At 42.5% G+C, this 17,504-nt stretch overlaps 1 protein-coding gene across 2 annotated transcripts in view; it reads right to left on the reverse strand.

Annotated features, from left to right (window-relative positions):
* Nucleotides 1-17,504, reverse strand: part of PIK3C2B (phosphatidylinositol-4-phosphate 3-kinase catalytic subunit type 2 beta) — a 133,252-nt gene that overhangs the window by 76,794 nt on the left and 38,954 nt on the right. For both annotated transcript variants that reach the window (XM_073587167.1, XM_073587168.1), the window contains exons 3-10: nt 16,567-16,667; nt 12,496-12,650; nt 9,950-10,070; nt 5,728-5,839; nt 4,989-5,068; nt 4,683-4,746; nt 3,332-3,478; nt 2,461-2,494 (exon numbers count right to left, since the gene is read on the reverse strand). In XM_073587167.1, coding sequence (XP_073443268.1) covers nt 2,461-2,494; nt 3,332-3,478; nt 4,683-4,746; nt 4,989-5,068; nt 5,728-5,839; nt 9,950-10,070; nt 12,496-12,650; nt 16,567-16,667 — 814 coding nt within the window. The remainder of the gene's footprint in view (nt 1-2,460; nt 2,495-3,331; nt 3,479-4,682; nt 4,747-4,988; nt 5,069-5,727; nt 5,840-9,949; nt 10,071-12,495; nt 12,651-16,566; nt 16,668-17,504) is intronic.

The following is a 17,504-nucleotide window of genomic DNA, read 5'->3' on the forward strand; positions in this document are numbered from 1 at the left end:
AGAATAGTGATTGCTCTCATGATATTCTGGTCACTTTTGATGTATGAGTCTCATTAAGTATACACATTAAAATTAACAGTAAAGCCAGACAGCATTTTATAGTGTACACCAAACAGGACTGACACAGCAATAAACTCAGCTTACGTAAAACAAGGCTGTGATGCTTAAGAGAAATATATACGAGGCATGCCGCTTCCAAGACATGGATTATGGGGATTTCTTCATCAAAGAGGTTAGCATGGAAAAGTTAAATAATTACTGTCCATCATTGGAGAACTGCAGGCTAATAATTATATTATTGCTTAACAATAACCTCTAATAATCACTCCTTGAACTTTAATTATATACATTAAATCCAGATACAGGTCGGGACAACATGTTATGTGAAAGAGTACGAGGTCGAAGAGATGTTTTCCTCCTTAAGGGGCCGTTAGCTTAACATGGTTTTCTGGCTTTGGAAACTCACCCTCCCCAGGTCCAGTGATAAATCACCGCCACTGCTCCTGGTGTCTGTTACTGTCTGCAGTGCTGATGCCATGTTGATAAGATCGCAAACAATAACTGAGCTCAGCGGCTACGAGAGGCCAGTACCATCAACTTGGGCAGAGCCAAGGAGTTCACTTATTGACTGCAGCGTTGTTGATGTGACGTCAGCGCTGCAGACAATAACAGACATGAAGAGCAGTGGCGGAGATGCAGTGCAGGACCTGCTGAGGGTAAGTTAGATACAGTTGTTTTTTTAAAAAACAAAACTGTGCTATGGGGGAGGACCCCCTTAAATGGAATCTGTCAGCAGGTTTCTGCTGAGTAATCTGACAGTAGCGTGAGATAGGGACACAGATCCTGATTCCTGCGCTGTATCACCTAGTGTACTTTCTGGGTGCAGCAGTTATGATGGAGTCACAGTTATTTCTGCTGGAGATCTAGCAGAGCTCATTTTTTGAGCTGTGTATAACCCCATTCACACCACAGGTTTCTGTGTATAGTGACAGAGATTTAACAATCAGTGCTGGGAGCATGGTTGGACTAGAATGCACCAGGCCAGTTGTCATGTAGGGATAATCTCCTGCTGATGATACACTAATTGTAATGAAACAAGCTAAGTAAGTGACACATCACTGCAATCAGGGTCTCTGTGTCTACATTATAGTGCTCTTACATAGCAAGAGCCTAGTGCCTGAATCCCTTAAGGATAACTCCATATTTTTCAAAAGTTTGCATCCTAATTTTGGTAACAGAAAAATATGAAACAAAATTCAAACTAATATTGACTTCCCGTGGTGTTCTATGGTAACGAATGGGTAAATGCATGCTTCCCCGGTGGTCATAGATGGTTTAGTGGTTAAAGACGTACTCCATGGAAAAACATAGGAAGAAGAACATAGAAACTTTACAAAGGTGATGCCCTTGGTTGAACATAAATCCCAAACCCTAGCACTGCAGCCTATAAGCCATGGATAGGCTAAGAAGATGGGCCATCTGATCAAAAGAGGTTAACCCAAGGGACAAGTTCTGAGAGTAACGCCTGCACTCTAAACTGGGCTTGGCACTCAGATTTGACAAAGATTCAATTCTCATCTGGGATGAAAAAGTATGTAAGACAACGTTCTCATCTGTGCCACAGACTACGTGGTGTACGGCAGGACAATGATGGAGACTTCAGCAGAGCCTTATAAGTCGCTGGGATCCTTTGTATCTGGTGCCGTGAGAAGACAAACCAGGCAATTCTAAGGAAAACCACAACACAGATGTGACCAGAACCCTATGTGTTAGAATGCAGCCATTTTTTCATTTCTATTCAAGCCTTTTAAAACATAGTTCACATTCCTATTTTTTTAGGCTATAAGGCCTCTTTCACACATCAGTTTTTTGCCTTCAGGCGCGATCCGGCTTTTTTTTGTAAAACCGGATCCGGCAAAATGCAATGCCGGATCCAGTTTTTCCCCATTGACTTGCATTAGCGCCGGATCGTGCTGGATGGCATTGCGTTTCATCCGTTTTTTGCCGGATCCGGCCACTTGTCTCATTCCGGCGTCTGGAAAAAATGGCTACTGTAACGTTTTTTGTCTCCGGCGAAAAAGCCGGAAGCGCCGGATCCGGCGCTTCCAGCTTTTTGCTACAATGAAAGTCTATGGGCGCCGGAATGCGCCGGATCCAGAAAAAGACGGATCCAGCCACCGGATCCGGTTTTTTTAAGTCTGCGCATGCTCAGATCCAATTGGCCAGCCCCCAGGAACAGATATAACCTGCTAGACGGATCCAGCAAAAAAACGGATCCGTTTCTACAGTTCTCCAAAATTTATGCCGGATCCGTTTTTTCTAAAAATAGCCGGATCCTGCCTGACGGCAAAAAACTGATGTGTGAAAGTAGCCTTACACACATTATTGACAATTGGGCCTGTTTGATAGCAAAAAAAATGACTACTACAAGTGGAAAAGAGCATAGCATAGACTAATTACCTCTGTTCTCTTTTTTGGCCAGAAAGTTGGGGTCCTGCAAAAAGGAAAAAAATTGAACAAATATAAAAATATTTTTATGAAGCAACCACAATAAAAAAAAAAAAAAAATACAATTAGTAACCCATAATGCCAGCAAGTTCCTAGCTGAGAATCTATACCGAATATGGTCTGTTACCTGAATTAGTAAAATGACAAAAGGTCATGGTCTGGCTGCAACCACAGGAGAGTCTCCATTACAAAATCTCTAAATTCAAGATCTAGACAGCGTTAAAGGGATTTTACCACAAACAAACGTTCATTTTAATCAATAGATCTTGGAATAATAATAAGATCCACAATTGGATGTGATTAAATAAGATGTCCCTGTGCCAAGATAATCTTATAAATGTGCCCCTGCTGTGTACTGTGTAATGGCTGTGTCTGACCGTACAGGAACATGGTCTGATCATACCACAGCCCCTGGGCAGGGGAGGAAGCAAAAGAGTATACAGACAGGACAGCACAGGCTCACAGCTAATACTTTCTTTGAAGTATAATATTGTTTAAAAATAGGCAGGAAATGATTTACCTCACAAAAAGAATAAAAGAACTAGCTGCGAACTCATGTTCTGTCTGTCTACTCTCTTTTGTTTCTCCCCTGCCCATGAGCTGTGGTATGATCAGACCATGTTCCTGTACGGTCAGACACGGTCATTACACAGTACACAGCAGGGGCTCATTTATAAGATTATCTCAGCACAGGAACATTTTATTTAATCGCATCCAATTGTGGAAATTATTATTATTCATGGATCTATTGATTAAAATGAACCTTTTTTTTGTTGGAAAACCCTTTAAATAAATTCTTATATGTAGATTTGGTATTCTGTACCTTATTGGTTTTGATCTGGACTCTGGATGGGCAAGGAGGAAGCTGGTTGAGGGCAATGCTAATTTCTGGGGTCTCCACAGAGGCTAAAGCATTGCAGATCGCTTTCACAGACTGTACCACTCTTTCTGCTCGTAAATGGTAATCAGACTATAAAGTAAAAAAAAAGTGAGAAAATAAGACATGGAAAGTACGACCAAAGTTACAGTCCTGAAGAATTGGCAGAAGTGCTGTGCCCATGATGTGGTGATTCAGACAGGGCAACGTTTTTATGTAGCCTTTTATTAATCATATACAGCATATTGTGTATGAGTGAAAAAGGGTTCTCCACCATTGGGGACTTTCTTTTTTTTGTGTATTTGGGGCTACAAATCAATTTTACAATTGGGATTTAAAGAATTGCAGTGTTTCCCTTTCATAGTCTGTGTTTGTTTTATTTGCTGGTTACAGAATGAGTGAATACATTTTGACGGTCTCACGGTGCGTTTTAAACTGTTAGCAGTCTTTTCTGACCTGCTCTCAGCTGTTTTATGACCACAGACCACATCAAAATTGAAAAGAAAGAGCCAGTAAAAGCCGAGCGGTGCAACATTTATCATAAAACCCAACTGCAAAAAATATTTCTAGCCCCAAATACATGCATTTAAATTAAAAAAAAAAAAATGGTCCCCAAAAATGAACAACCCCTTTAACATTGTAGTGATATTTTATTTTTAGATCTTTTATTCAATTATTACGCGCAAACTTATTCTCCAAGGTAACACAGAGATTATCCTCACTCACATCGGACACTGCCTCCATTGGGGATCCCACAGTAAATTCCACATAAACCTATCAGTACGTTTTTAGTGAGATCCTGTCTCTGATGACTAGGGAAAAAGGTTGAAAACATCTGCTGACTGCAAATCGAAGGCAATGGCCATATAATTACAGTAATGGTACTCGGATATATTCCAGACAAACAAGAAGAGATGGATCCAAAGGAGTAATCCAGCATCAAAAAAATACCTACGAGTAAGTCCGAAACACGTACGCTTACTACTTTTGGTGCCCCTTTTTTCTCTTTTTAATGCACTAATCTATCTTTAAAGAATCTGACTTTTATATATTTTTTGGTGCTGGATTACTCCTACTTGGTTCTCCTCAGATGACCTAGACTGAAGCAAGTCCCAGGTGGCTTCTCCCAACCCTGCTCCCCTAGACTGACAGGTCTCTCGAATATCTGCAATGAACATCTAGACATATAACAGAATTATTAGGGACTCAGAATGCTCTGTCTCTATGTTCCTCAAAATTCTTAAACACAAAATACTAAGGATGAAGTTGTGTTAGAAGAAAGTGAAGACGTACAAACCTCGGATGCAACAAATTCATCCACCTCATTTTGGAATGTGTCGAAGAGCAGAGACAGAGCCTGTCTGAGAAGGAAAAAACATATTAGCTGCGTAGATAGATCCTGTGATGGAAACCTAGAAGTTCTCACACCAAAGGAAACAATAAGCAGAGCCCTACGGTAACACTAAACACCGGTCACCACTGATTTATAAGCCTAGGATGGAATAAATCATTAATATAATCTCATTTCATATATGCCTAAAAATGATTGAAAACATCTCTCTGGTTCCTGTAGAAGGGGTGTGCCATGTTTTCGATCTCATACCTGGTGATGGTCTGTTTGACAGGTCTCTCCTGGAGGTGAATATGAAGGTTAAGAGTAGATGGACTCTGGACATCACTGGCCTGGAGGAGGAAAACGGTTATTGTATAAGTGAGTCTCAATTAATTAATTGATTGCTGCACCCAGATTTAAGTGTGGAGAATTGTCTTATGACTCCATTTCTTTTTTCAAGGTTAGATTTATGCAGCTTAGACATAATAAAAGCAATTGTTATACACGTGTCTGAGATTCATTTACAAACATCATATAAACCACCATGAAATTCTGGATGTCGCCAAAGCTAACGATTCAGGAAACGAAACCTTTTGACAGTCATTACTACAGTACCATGTGCCAACAATCATGGATGTACAGACATTTGGGAATTCGGAACACTAATGACAGAAACAACCATTTACACTGAACCATCAGCCTCCCCAGCGCCCATCCCTCACAACTTCTAGCCCACAACTTCCTCTGGGACTTAAGTCTACTTTCAAACTTAAAAACTATGACACTCGCTTTTAACAAAGTTGAAAGAGTGTTTCCATCTGGCTGGGACAAAACAATAAGACATGCCATAAACGTCCCATATGAGAGTCCCACTGTTGCTCACTGCAACAACCACTTTAATTTAAAGGAATGTGTTCCAATGGAAAAGCTCAGTGGGCAATCTCCGGGTTGTAAATGGGTGTTAACTGATACAGGGATGAAAAAGATTAATTTAACCCCATCAGCTTACTGTTCTTGCAAGATCTCCCCGCACAGTCACTTTCTTCATCAGCTGAAGCCGGACATCAGTGTCGAACTTTCTACATTGCTGGATGTATTCATGACTTCCTAAGGGTTGTTCCCTGTAAGTGAAATACAGAAAATATCACATACTGTACTTATCCTACAAAGAGAACAGAGCTCATGACCATAAAGATGTAAAACCAACCAGCTTTGTTTAGGTTTTCCAACAGATGTTCAATTCTTTTTTGTTAGGAGGGTCCTCAACCAAAAACGGTCTCAAAGCATTTGCTACGGAGACTTCATGAATTTACCGGAGTTGTCCAGGTTTGGCATAAAAGTCTGTAGTGATGTGACAACAAGTATGTAATATGCGTTCTACCAGTCACATTCCAACTAGACATGACCAGCCTCGCTCAATACAAGTGAATTGAGGGAGGCTGTGCACATCTAGTCGGAATGTGGCCAGAAGTATGCATAATACAGTGCCTTGCGAAAGTATTCAGCCCCCTGGAACTTTTCAATCTTTTCCCACATGTCATGCTTGTAACATAAAGATATAAAATGTAAATTTTTGGTGAAGAATCAACAACAAGTGGGACACAATTGTGAAGCTGAATGAAATTTATTGGTTATTTTAACATTTTTTGGAAATTCAAAAACTAAAAAGTGGGGCGTGCAATATTATTCGGCCCCTTTACTTTCAGTGCAGCAAAATCCACCTGTGTGTAATCAAGTCTCCGTATAAATGCATCTGCTCTGTGATAGTCTCAGGGTTCTATTTGAAGAGCATCATGAAGACCAAGGAACACAACAGGCAGGTCCGTGATACTGTTGTGGAGAAGTTTAAAGTCGGATTTCCAAAACTTTAAACATCCCAAGGAGCACTGTGCAAGTGATCATATTGAAATGGAAGGAGTATCATACCACTGCAAATCTACCAAGACCCGGCCGTTCCTTTAAATTTTCATCTCAAACAAGGAGGAGACTGATCAGAGATGCAGCCAAGAGGCCCATGATCACTCTGGATGAACTGCAGAGATCTACAGCTGAGGTAGGACAGTCTGTCTATAGGACAACAATCAGTCGTACACTGCACAAATCTGGCCTGTATGGAAGAGTGGCAAGAAGAAAGCCATTTCTCAAAGATATCCACAAAAATTGTCGTTTAAAGTTTGCAACAAGCCACCTGGGAGACACATCAAACATGTGGAAGAAGGTGCTCTGCTCAGATGAAACCAAAATCGAACTTTGTGGCAACAATGCCAAACGATATGTTTGGTGTAAAGGCAACACAGCTCATCACCCTGAACAACACCATCCCCACCGTCAAACATCGTGGTGGCAGCATCATAGTTTGGGCCTGCTTTTCTTCAGCAGGGACAGGGAAGATGGTTAAAATTGATGGGAAGATGGATGGAGCCAAATACAGGACCATTCTTCTGCAAAAGACCTGAGACTGGGACAGAGATTTGTCTTCCAACAAGACAATTATCCCAAACATAAAGCAAAATCTACAATGGAATGGTTCACAAATAAACGTATCCAGGTGTTAGAATGGTCAAGACAAAGTCCAGACCTGAATCCAACCTAGAATCTGTGGAAAGAGCTGAAAACTGCTGTTCACAAACGATCTCCATCAAACCTCACTGAGCTGGAGCTGTTTGCCAAGGAAGAATGGGCAAGAATTTCAGTCTCTCGATGTACAAAACTGATAGAGACATACCCCAAGCGACTTGCAGCTTAATCGCAGCAAAAGGTTGCGCAACAAAGTATTAAGTTAAAGGGGACGAATAATATTGCACGCCCCACTTTTCAGTTTTAGAATTTCTACAAAAATTTAAAATAACCAATAAATTTCGTTCAACTTCACAATTGTGTCCCACTTGTTTTTGATTCTTCACCAAAAATTTACATTTGGTATCTTTATGTTTGAAGCATGATATGTGGGAAAAGGTTGAAAAGTTCCAGGGGGCCGAATACTTTCGCAAGGCACTGTATATACCTGCGGTCACGTGATCGGTAGCTCCAGACAACAGAGAATTCTTACAGCACGTGCTTTGAGGATTCACAGGTCTGCAGCCACAAAGAGTGACTGCAGACTTTTGCACTAAAATCAGTGGATGTCCAAGAAACACAATGCACTTTTTGGCAGCTCTGAAAGCGTATCACTCACTATCTCTCCAGAATTTCTTAATCTTATTTCCGAAATGAGATTCTTGAACTGGATCTGAATACAACCCTGCTAGGAGAACAGGGTCATACGTGTGTTCCCTGAACTTCTCCTGCAATTTTATATTTCAGGATCAATATTTAAGACCAGACATACTTATTCTATCTTTTATTTGAACTATGAACATATAATTATCTAAACAGGAAACTGAAATAATAGAAACGGGGGGAGTCCAAGCTGCTCATTTATGGAGGCAGTTCCTGGTATCTTTTATCTAAACTGACTTTATGGTTGGTTTCTATTGTCAGTATAGGACATCAAGCATCACTGTAAGAGCAATGACAAACAAATGGATATAATAATGCCAATTCAGCAAAAACGTTAAATACCACATATCTGGAAAGAAAGTTAAATGGAAACAAAGTGATTACTTGATTTTTTCTTTTTTAGTCATTTTTTAACTAAAACTTTTTATTGTTAGACTTGTATAAAATTCAGCTAAAGTGGTTCTCTGATTTGACAATAATTTCCTTTCAAAGTGTCCTGTCACTGGACGCACAGTGAGCTGCTGTAATCTATGGGAAACCTGGCAGTAAGTGTTCCATTTCCCCACAGCTCCCCCACAGGGGAGATTAGGCATTACAAAGGACTCATTTGAGACAAAAGACTTTCTAGCAGCTATATACTCTGGTCAATCAATGAATATTTTGAAAATAATAACCACCATTTCTGAAACCTACATCTACTTGTGTGCATGATAAATTAAACAAGTAACATGGAGTGGCACAACGGCCAGCTTAGGATGTATTCTAATATGGTGCCTGGGGTCGACACCAATGTCTCCCATTGTTAGCGAGACAATAAGTACAGAATGAAGATACCCTTTTATGCGTCTAATAAAAATTCAGTGTTGCCAGACAGGAAGCTGAATATGTGAGAGAATAAACCTATATCACAGTCCGATCTACAGTGGAAGTTTATCTAGTGCAGAAACTGGGCAGGGTACCAGCAACAGTTCCCTAAGACTCTTAATCGCAGCACCTTCTGCATCCTGAGACGACCAGCCATGACAATATAAGGGTGGTGTCATTTTAACACATATTCGAAATCAGAAATATGTTCAGATATAGATCCATACGCACCAAATATAGCAATCTTCTACAAACACAGCTACTTTATGACCTTTACTCTTCTCTGACGTAATGGTCTTCCAAGGGATTGAATCAAGTTTGGAAAATGGTTTAAAATGAAAGAAAAGGATTTTTAATGCTATAGTTTACAGCTCGTTGCATAGATTACTAGCCACCCTGCAACCTCAGCGTGGCCAGTCACCTAGGCAAGGAGTGCTTGGTACTTGCAGACTCTATGCTTTAAAGGGAATCTGTCAACAGGTTTTTGCTCTGTAATCTGAGGGCAGCATAATGTATAGGCGGAAACACAGATTTCAGCGATGTGTCCCCCAATAGGCTGTGTGCTGTTTCTGTATAATAAAGGTTTTATCACCAGGAAATTATCAGTCCGCACATGAGAAGTGGTCAGACCACGCCCCCTCCTCTGATAAGCAGCCCACTGTCAATAGACATTTTACACACAAAGCTGTGGTGTAATCAGGGCTCTAATGCATCTAAAATCTCTGATTGTGTCACCCAGTAAATTAAGTGACACATTGCTGGAACCAGGGTCTCTTTTTCTACATTATGCTGCTCCTGATCACATAAGGTAGCTAAAGGCTCGTGGCAGATTTCCTTTAAAGCCTGCAAGCACCACTCTCAAGCTCACCGGGTCGTCAGTCCCCCTGCGCTTCTCCCATAATGTAAAAGCAAAGCTGCCTGTGCTAACAGTTGGGACCAGCAGTATGGCATAGCACTCTACCAAATTGTCAATTTTCAGGGCCGCAACCTCCTTCTGAAGACAGAAGATCAGAACTCTCCTTTAAGTCTATTAAATAAGCAAACCCGCATTACCCTTTGCGTTTGCAAGAACAAGATTAAAAATAAAATCATATACTGTAGAAGAAGTCGATAAAAACAGATTCTACACCCCAGCATAACTGACTTACTTCTGCAGGAACTCCTCCAGACCACACAGTTTGAGCACAAAGTCAGATACACCGAGCTCCTGCAGGTCATCAGTGGTGTAGCAGAGAGTCTGGTAAATGAGGAGATCTACAGTAGAGGAACCTGTGAAAAGAAAAGGTTTCATGAAAGGAGTATTCCCAAATAATAGAGGGATAGCATCTCAGTATTGGAACTTTGGGATTCACACCAACGCCCCGTTTAAGTTTTCTCTGCCCAGCAATAATTATTGACCACCCCATAGAAAGAGAACTGTAGCGGTCACCATTAGGATAGACTATGAAGCCGGAAGTGATGTTAAGTAGGAAAAAAAATAGAGAAAATTGATCATACAGTGAAGACATATAGTGAGTTGCCATCACTTTCTAAGATGGGAACATCCCTTTAAGGAGAGGTGATTTACATGTAAGACATTAATACTGGCCATTTTGTACTATAGAACATACTGTATTTAGTAATGATGTTAGATAGATGAGTAAAAACCAAGGAGATCTAAGGCTGTGTGCACACGCTGCAGATTCTGCTGCGGTTCCGCAGCGGATTTGGCCGTTGCGGATCCGCAGCAGTTTTTCAGTTTTTGCTGCGGTGTACAGTATCATAATATCCTATGGATATTAAAAACTGCAGTGCAGACGGTGCGGATTTTTCTGTGCGGTTTTCCTGCGGTTTCTAAACGGCAGAAAGAATTGACATGTCAATTCTTTCTGCGGATTCCGCTGCGGTTTACCATCTCCTCCATTGTGGAGATGAAAAACCGCAGGGCAAAACCGCAGGCTAATCCGCAGGTAAAACCGCAGGTCTTTTGACCTGCAAATTTACCTGTGGATTGTACAAAATCCGTGCGGCCAAATCTGCACCCCAATCCGCAGCGTGTGCACATACCCTTAGGCTATGTGCAGACGCTGCGGTTTTTTCTGCGGTTCCGCTGCTGTTTTGGCCGCTGCGGGTCCGCAGCAGTTCTGCAGTGTACAGTAGCATGTCATCCTATGGGATTTACAATTTTCTGTGCACATGCTGCGGATTTTTAACTGCGGTTTTGAATCCGCAGAAGGAAATGACATGTCACTTCTTTTCTGCGGATTCTGCTGCGGTTTACCATCTCCTCCATTGTAGAGGTGATAAACCGCAGGCCAATCCGCAGGTAAAACCGCAGGTCATTTTACCTTCGGTTCCGCAGATAAAAAATCCGCAGACCAATCTGCAGCGTGTGCACATAGCCTAAGCTGTCTATATCTGCAGTATTATGTGTATGGTGGCCTTGCTGCTGCCCACTGATGGTGAATGTTAGAAAAAAAATGAGAATCACGCATATTGTGTTCATTCAAGTTCTGACAGACAATCAACACTGACAGTGGGTTTCTCCTAGGACATCCCTTGCTTTATAAATTCAGTGCCCCATAGAAAATAAAAACAATGAATACTCCTCTCCTGCAGGGGCACTGTTCCAGCGACGTCAGCACTGCTATTGCTGGTGTGTGACATGACATGACCACTGCAGCAAATTAGCGGTCGCCGATTGGCTGCAACTCGTTAATATTCCCTCAGAGCGGACATTCCGGAATAGTAAAGGTGCAACCGGTCAGCGCCTGCAGATTGTTGTATCATGTACCCACTGCAGCCAGTGCCACACCACCCACTGGGAACAGAACACATTGCTTTTACTTTCCGCCAGTTTTAATACATTGGCCCTATGTGTTCAAGTAGTCAGGAAAAAAAATACCATTAAAGGGGTTTAAAGCCGTTAGAGGAGCTGTCCAGTTAACACAAGTTTTCATCCATTCACAGGATAGATGATAACTTGCTGATCGGTGGGTGTCCTCCGCTGGAACCTGTATTGATCGGTAGATTGAGGGATTATATCCTCAGTGCAAGATGGAGTAGCAGGTCGGATGCCCAAAAGCTGCTCTATTTTTTCCCTATGGGATTGCTGGAAAATCCAAGAGTATCAGTGTGGATTCCAGTGGTCAGACACCCACCGATCAGTAAGTTTCAGATAGGTGAACACTTGTTTAACCTGGAGAGCCCCTTTAACTCACAATGAAATTCAAGTACTACGATCAACACAACATAGCGAGGGACCTAAAAGGTCCCAAAGATATTTTGATAAATAGGCTCAAAATCCTGTGGCAATTAATTCCTTAGGATGGCATGCCTTTATATGGATGGACACGTTCTATAAAAATCAGGAAAATTTCGCAGCCACCGCTAGATACCTTTAGGCGTTTACAGTAGAAGGACTTATCACTGAGAGCGATGGAAGCGACAATCATCTGTCTTTAGTTAGTTATTGGCCGCTGCAGATAGCCAGGATTTTATCATTTAACTATATGGCTGGGCAAAGGTAAATGGGGGATTTGGAGCCCTGAACAGACAGATTAGGAGATAATCAGCACAACAGGACCAGTGATCCTTTTTAGATCAAAAAAGTAAATAATACATCTCGCTTGACAGAATTGAGGGTCTTTTGCCAATCGTGGCTCAGGAATTAGTTGATTACGCTTTTTGGACAAATGAACAAAGACCAACTCACAATCACAGGTGAAAGTCAGAGGATCTCTCACGTTATCAATGATCACAGTGATTTTCACGCTCACTCCAGGACCCAGGTGCTCAGGACTGAGGTTGACAGGACTCCACACAATACCTGTATCTATCTGATCTGTCATAGTCTGACCAGAGCGTAGGCTAAAGGGGAAAGAGAAAGCAGAGATATAGGTTATTAAACTCAACATTGCTCAAGAGAAGATTAGAACCTTGTGCAATTCAAGAGGATCTGTCTTTAGATATAATGCAAACTACATTACTACTACATTATTAAACTGACGTGAACCTGATGAAGATGGGGTACTTACTTTGAAAATCTGTCAGAATGGCTGTATCTTAACATTCCGCCTTTTGATATTAAAATAAAAACTATTTCTGGGCATCCCAGTGCAGATCAAATTTAAGAGGTTGTCCACTATTTTAACACTGATGACCTACCTTTAGTATAGATCATTAATGTCTGATCAGTAGGGGTCCGAACCCTGGCACCTCCGCCGATCAGCTGTCAGCCACCAGCCGGAAGTGCTCACTTGCGGAGCTGCTCCATCTTCTGATAGAGGCTGCCGCTACACATCCACCTCCTATTGATTTGAATAGGAGGCAGATGTGTAATTCCCCTACCTCAGCCACAACCAGAAGACGGAGCAGCTCCGCAAGTGATAGCTGATCGGCGGGGGTGCCGTGTGTCAGGCCCAAACCGATCAGACACTGATGACCTACCCTAAGGATAGGTCATCAACACTAAAATAGTGGACAACCTCTGCAAATCGTTGGACTAAGGGCCCCGTCACACATAGCGACTCACCAACGATCCCAACAACGATATCAACATGTCAGGATCGCTGGTGAGCTGTCAAACAGACAGCTTCACCAGTGATCAGCACAGCGACGCCGAGCGTGCGGCGTCGCTGTGTACTTTAGTTACCAGCGGCGCTGATGCAGGGAGCTGGTAACTAAGATACACATCGGGTTTCTAAGGGGCGTGTGTCACTTAGAAACCCAATGTGTACCTTGGTTACCGGCTCCCTGCATCAGCGCGCTGGTAACTAAGGTACACATCGGGTTTCTAGCCACAACGCGCCCCCTTAGAAACCCGATGTGTTATGAATGAGTCACCGAAGGAGGAAAAAACAAAAATACAAGCTAAGTCCAGAAAACCGGAGAGGTTGGTAGCTATCGGATTGCAGACCCCTGATCCTATTCACCACAACTAACAGTAGCTGTGGGGGGTTCCTACGGTGCTCGTTCACAGCCGGAGAACTAAATAAGCCTAAAGAAAGAAAGGGGAAATCTAAACTGCCCCAGAGCAGACCCCAAAGCAATAGACAGCCCCCAACATGTATTGTCGGTGAAAAGCAGATGAAAACACAAACACATACAGAAAGACAGGTTGAGCAAACGATAGGGCCCAACTAACTAAATAGGAAAGGACAGAAAAGATGCTGGCTGCAATCCGCAAAAAACCCTACCAAAAATGTCCCAACCGTCTGATAGGGAAAAAAGGCCCTGAAGTCGCTAGACTTCAAAATCACTATATCAGCACTCAGGTATATTCTGAAAACAGAGCAAAGAGATAAACTGATCAGAGACAAAAATGGAGCTCAGCCCGTCCCAACAAAGGCAGGCTGAACACAAAACACGAAGCAAACAGACAAAATCTCATGGAAAAATAAGAGAGCAAAAACTTAGCTTTCAGTAGACAGGACTAACTGGTTGCAAGAGCTCAGAGCAGAAAGGATCACCAGCACCCCTGTAGGGTGTCGGCTGCCTTATATTCACTCAGTGATTCCGGGTGTCCAATCAGGCTCCACCTGTTCAGATGACAGGTTCTTCTCAACCCAATCAATTTCACTACCTCTCTTCACCAGCAGAGGGAGTTCATCAGACATCAATGGTGAAGGGGAAAATGAACTCACAACACCGATGTATACCTTAGTTACCAGCTCCTGCTCGCTGTTCTCCCGCCTGTCACACGCAGCGATGCGTGCTGACCAGTGGGAGACCAGCGACCCCAAAAATGTCCAGGGCTTTCCATCAACGATCAGCGATACCGGCAGGGGGGCTGGTCGCTGATCGCGGTCACACATAGCGATCTCGCTGGTGAGATCGCTGTTGCGTCACAAAACTAGTGACTCAGCAGCGATCTCGCTAGCGAGATCACTATGTGTGACGGGGCCCTAAGTGATAATACTATAACATCCGATGGCTTATTCTAGACATATGCAATCACTTGCTTTGGTGGAAATTCTACTTTAAGTGCAAACTTATTTAATAATTTCCTCATTTTTTTGTCATATACTGTACATGCTTTTCTAAAGTCCCCCATACAGATTATAGTCATCCAAACTTGCTGATCATCTGACGTCTCCTCCAACAGATGATTTCAGAGGGATAGAAGGAGCGGGAAGCATTAATTTATATCCCTGAATCTTTTGAATAAGCCACTGCCAGAGGTGTTTAACAGCAGCTTTGTTTCCTTTCCCAATGTGAAAACATGAACGTTTGGCCAAGCATGTGTGTGTGTGTGAGGAGAAGCAGCTCTTGGCCAAACGTTCAGCTGACATCCACCTCTTTTGTATAGGCACCTTAAAGGGAATCCCTTAGAAAGATTCCCCCCCCCCCCCCAAACTATTTATATGCCTCTAGTTTCAATTTTAGAACAAAAGACTGTGCCTCTGAAAATCAAACATCCCTGATCCTTCTTTACCCCTATATCGGCCTTTATGAGAGACTCAAACAATCCAACACACGTGAAATAGTGGGCCTGTGCAGACGAAATTGGCAGGCTTTGGCACCGTTTGTCTATTCTGCATTCTTCTCTAAATTTTCTCATCTCTCTACTCAGTTGCAGCGGCGAGAGTGACCACAGACGCTGCAGTTATACTTCAATTAAGCTTCTTGAAGGGAGTTTGTGAGCCCAAACTGATAGCATAAACTAAATACACAGCCCTGTAGGAGACGTCGCCCATATTAAAATTGCACCATTAGTGTTCTAATCACCGCTTTTGTCCTGCAGAAACTGAAGTTTGATTGAAATATACTAATTAGCGTTCTTGGTGCACCCTTGGTGTGGCCAGGAGGCTCAGTGTACAATTATGCCCCCTGGTTTTGCATATTCTCACCTCCCTCAGTGGTGATTGACCTGGAGGGGCCACTTTCTGCTGAGGAAGCTCAGGCAAGCCATTGCTGTCAATAACCAGTGAGGGACATGCAAAACCAGTGAGTGGAACGATGCACTGAGACTTTTGTCCACACCAAGGGAGCACCACCCTAATTAACATAATTAATTAACCTTCAGTTTCTGCAGAAAAGAGGCAGTGAACACTAAAAAGTGCATTTTTTTTATAGAGGATATAACCCCTACAAGGCTATGTGCTTAACTAATATGGTCAGTTAAGGCCTTTAAGGTAACTATACACACTAGACAGAACTAAACCAATGATTGAAGGTTTGGTGACTGCCACCTCTGCAGTCAATCAGTGCACCATGAGAATGTTACGGAGATAAGAAGGATCAGGCTGACAAAGTCGGCTGGCTATAAGGACTGTGCTTGTTCAATTTCATCTAACGAACGTTTGTCATGGTTAAAATCCTCTATTTTTATCACCTTTGGTGTAATGTATATGGGCATCTTTACAAGCTGACCAAGAAAAAAACAGTCAGTTATGTTCAGCTGAAGTTTGCTGAAATGTGACAACCAATATGGCAGCATTGTCTCCATGTGTAGGTGGTCTGCTTCTATAGAGACCCTAATTATTACCTAAATTGCAGTGACCGTGGTCTTCTGCTTAGCGCTTTGTCTCTTTGCACAGCGCAAGAGCCTTTCCTTTGAGCACCCAGTTGGCATATCAGTGCCAGCACCCATTAGATCACAACTTTTGGCACATTTCTTTTTTATAAAGGTAGGTTTAGGAAAAGGACAAATTACACAAAGTAATGCAATATAAAGAGAATATTGTTGTGGGATGCCCTGTCCATTAGAGTATACGTTCAGAAGCCGGCCATGCACGTCACGCGCTAGTGATGGGACTTCAGCCATTAGTAAAGGTTTACTCACACATCCAGCATGTGACAAAACGCTGCCGTCTCCTCGTCCCTTTGCTCCGACATCTCAAACAGTTCGCAGCCGTTGTGCTGGGGGTAGGTCTGCATCGTGTCCTGTGCAAGAAGCAGCGACATTAATAAGACATTCCAGGTCTTCCTCTTCCGTCCATGCAACAATCCTGACAAATCCATACGTCTCGCTCCTGCGCTTCCTCATTGGGGACTGTACATCATTCACCGTACATACCACTGATAAGCAGCAGGGCAAGGAGACGACGCAGGCAGCATAGAAAGCAGCAGAACTTCCACAAGCCAAATCCCCTTCACTAACTACAAATCATGGCTGAAATTATTTCATAGACTCTTCAATTACTAATCTGGCAGGAAACAGGGAGTCTCGGTGCTAGTTACACTGTGTATATCCCTTTCCTTCCCCTCCATCCACCCGGCTTTCCGCTCCCGCTGGCCTCTCTCTCACCCATGGCGCACTTCTGTGCAGGTATCATTCATACAGTGTAACAGAAATGTCACCGGATCTGTGACAATATGCTCCATATCAACAGCTTAAAGGGCGTTTTATCAGAAGGATCAATCCTCCTAAGCCGTCAAAAGCTGAATAAAATGATACCTTGATATCTGTGATCAGATGTCTTATTCCAGAGAAATCCACGTTTTTCTTAATATGTAAATGAGCAGTTAAGATCCATGGGCCGAACACTCAATAAGAATCTGCCTCCAGAGAGAATTTTAAATTCAAGGGGGCATTACCAGTGTGAGCCATGTAATGACTGACAGTCTGTTTTTCTGATCTACATGTCTCACACTGGTAACGCCCCCTTTCATTTGAACTAAGCTCTGGAGGCAGATTCTCTAAGTTCGGCCTATCAATTTTTACAGCTCATTAACATATTAAGAGAATTGTGGATTTTTATGGAATAAAACATCAGATCA

The sequence above is a fragment of the Dendrobates tinctorius genome, unplaced genomic scaffold (genome assembly GCF_039654945.1).
Source record: "Dendrobates tinctorius isolate UK_male_01 unplaced genomic scaffold, ASM3965494v1 ptg000098l, whole genome shotgun sequence".
In the NCBI taxonomy this organism is placed as follows: Eukaryota; Metazoa; Chordata; class Amphibia; order Anura; family Dendrobatidae; genus Dendrobates; species Dendrobates tinctorius.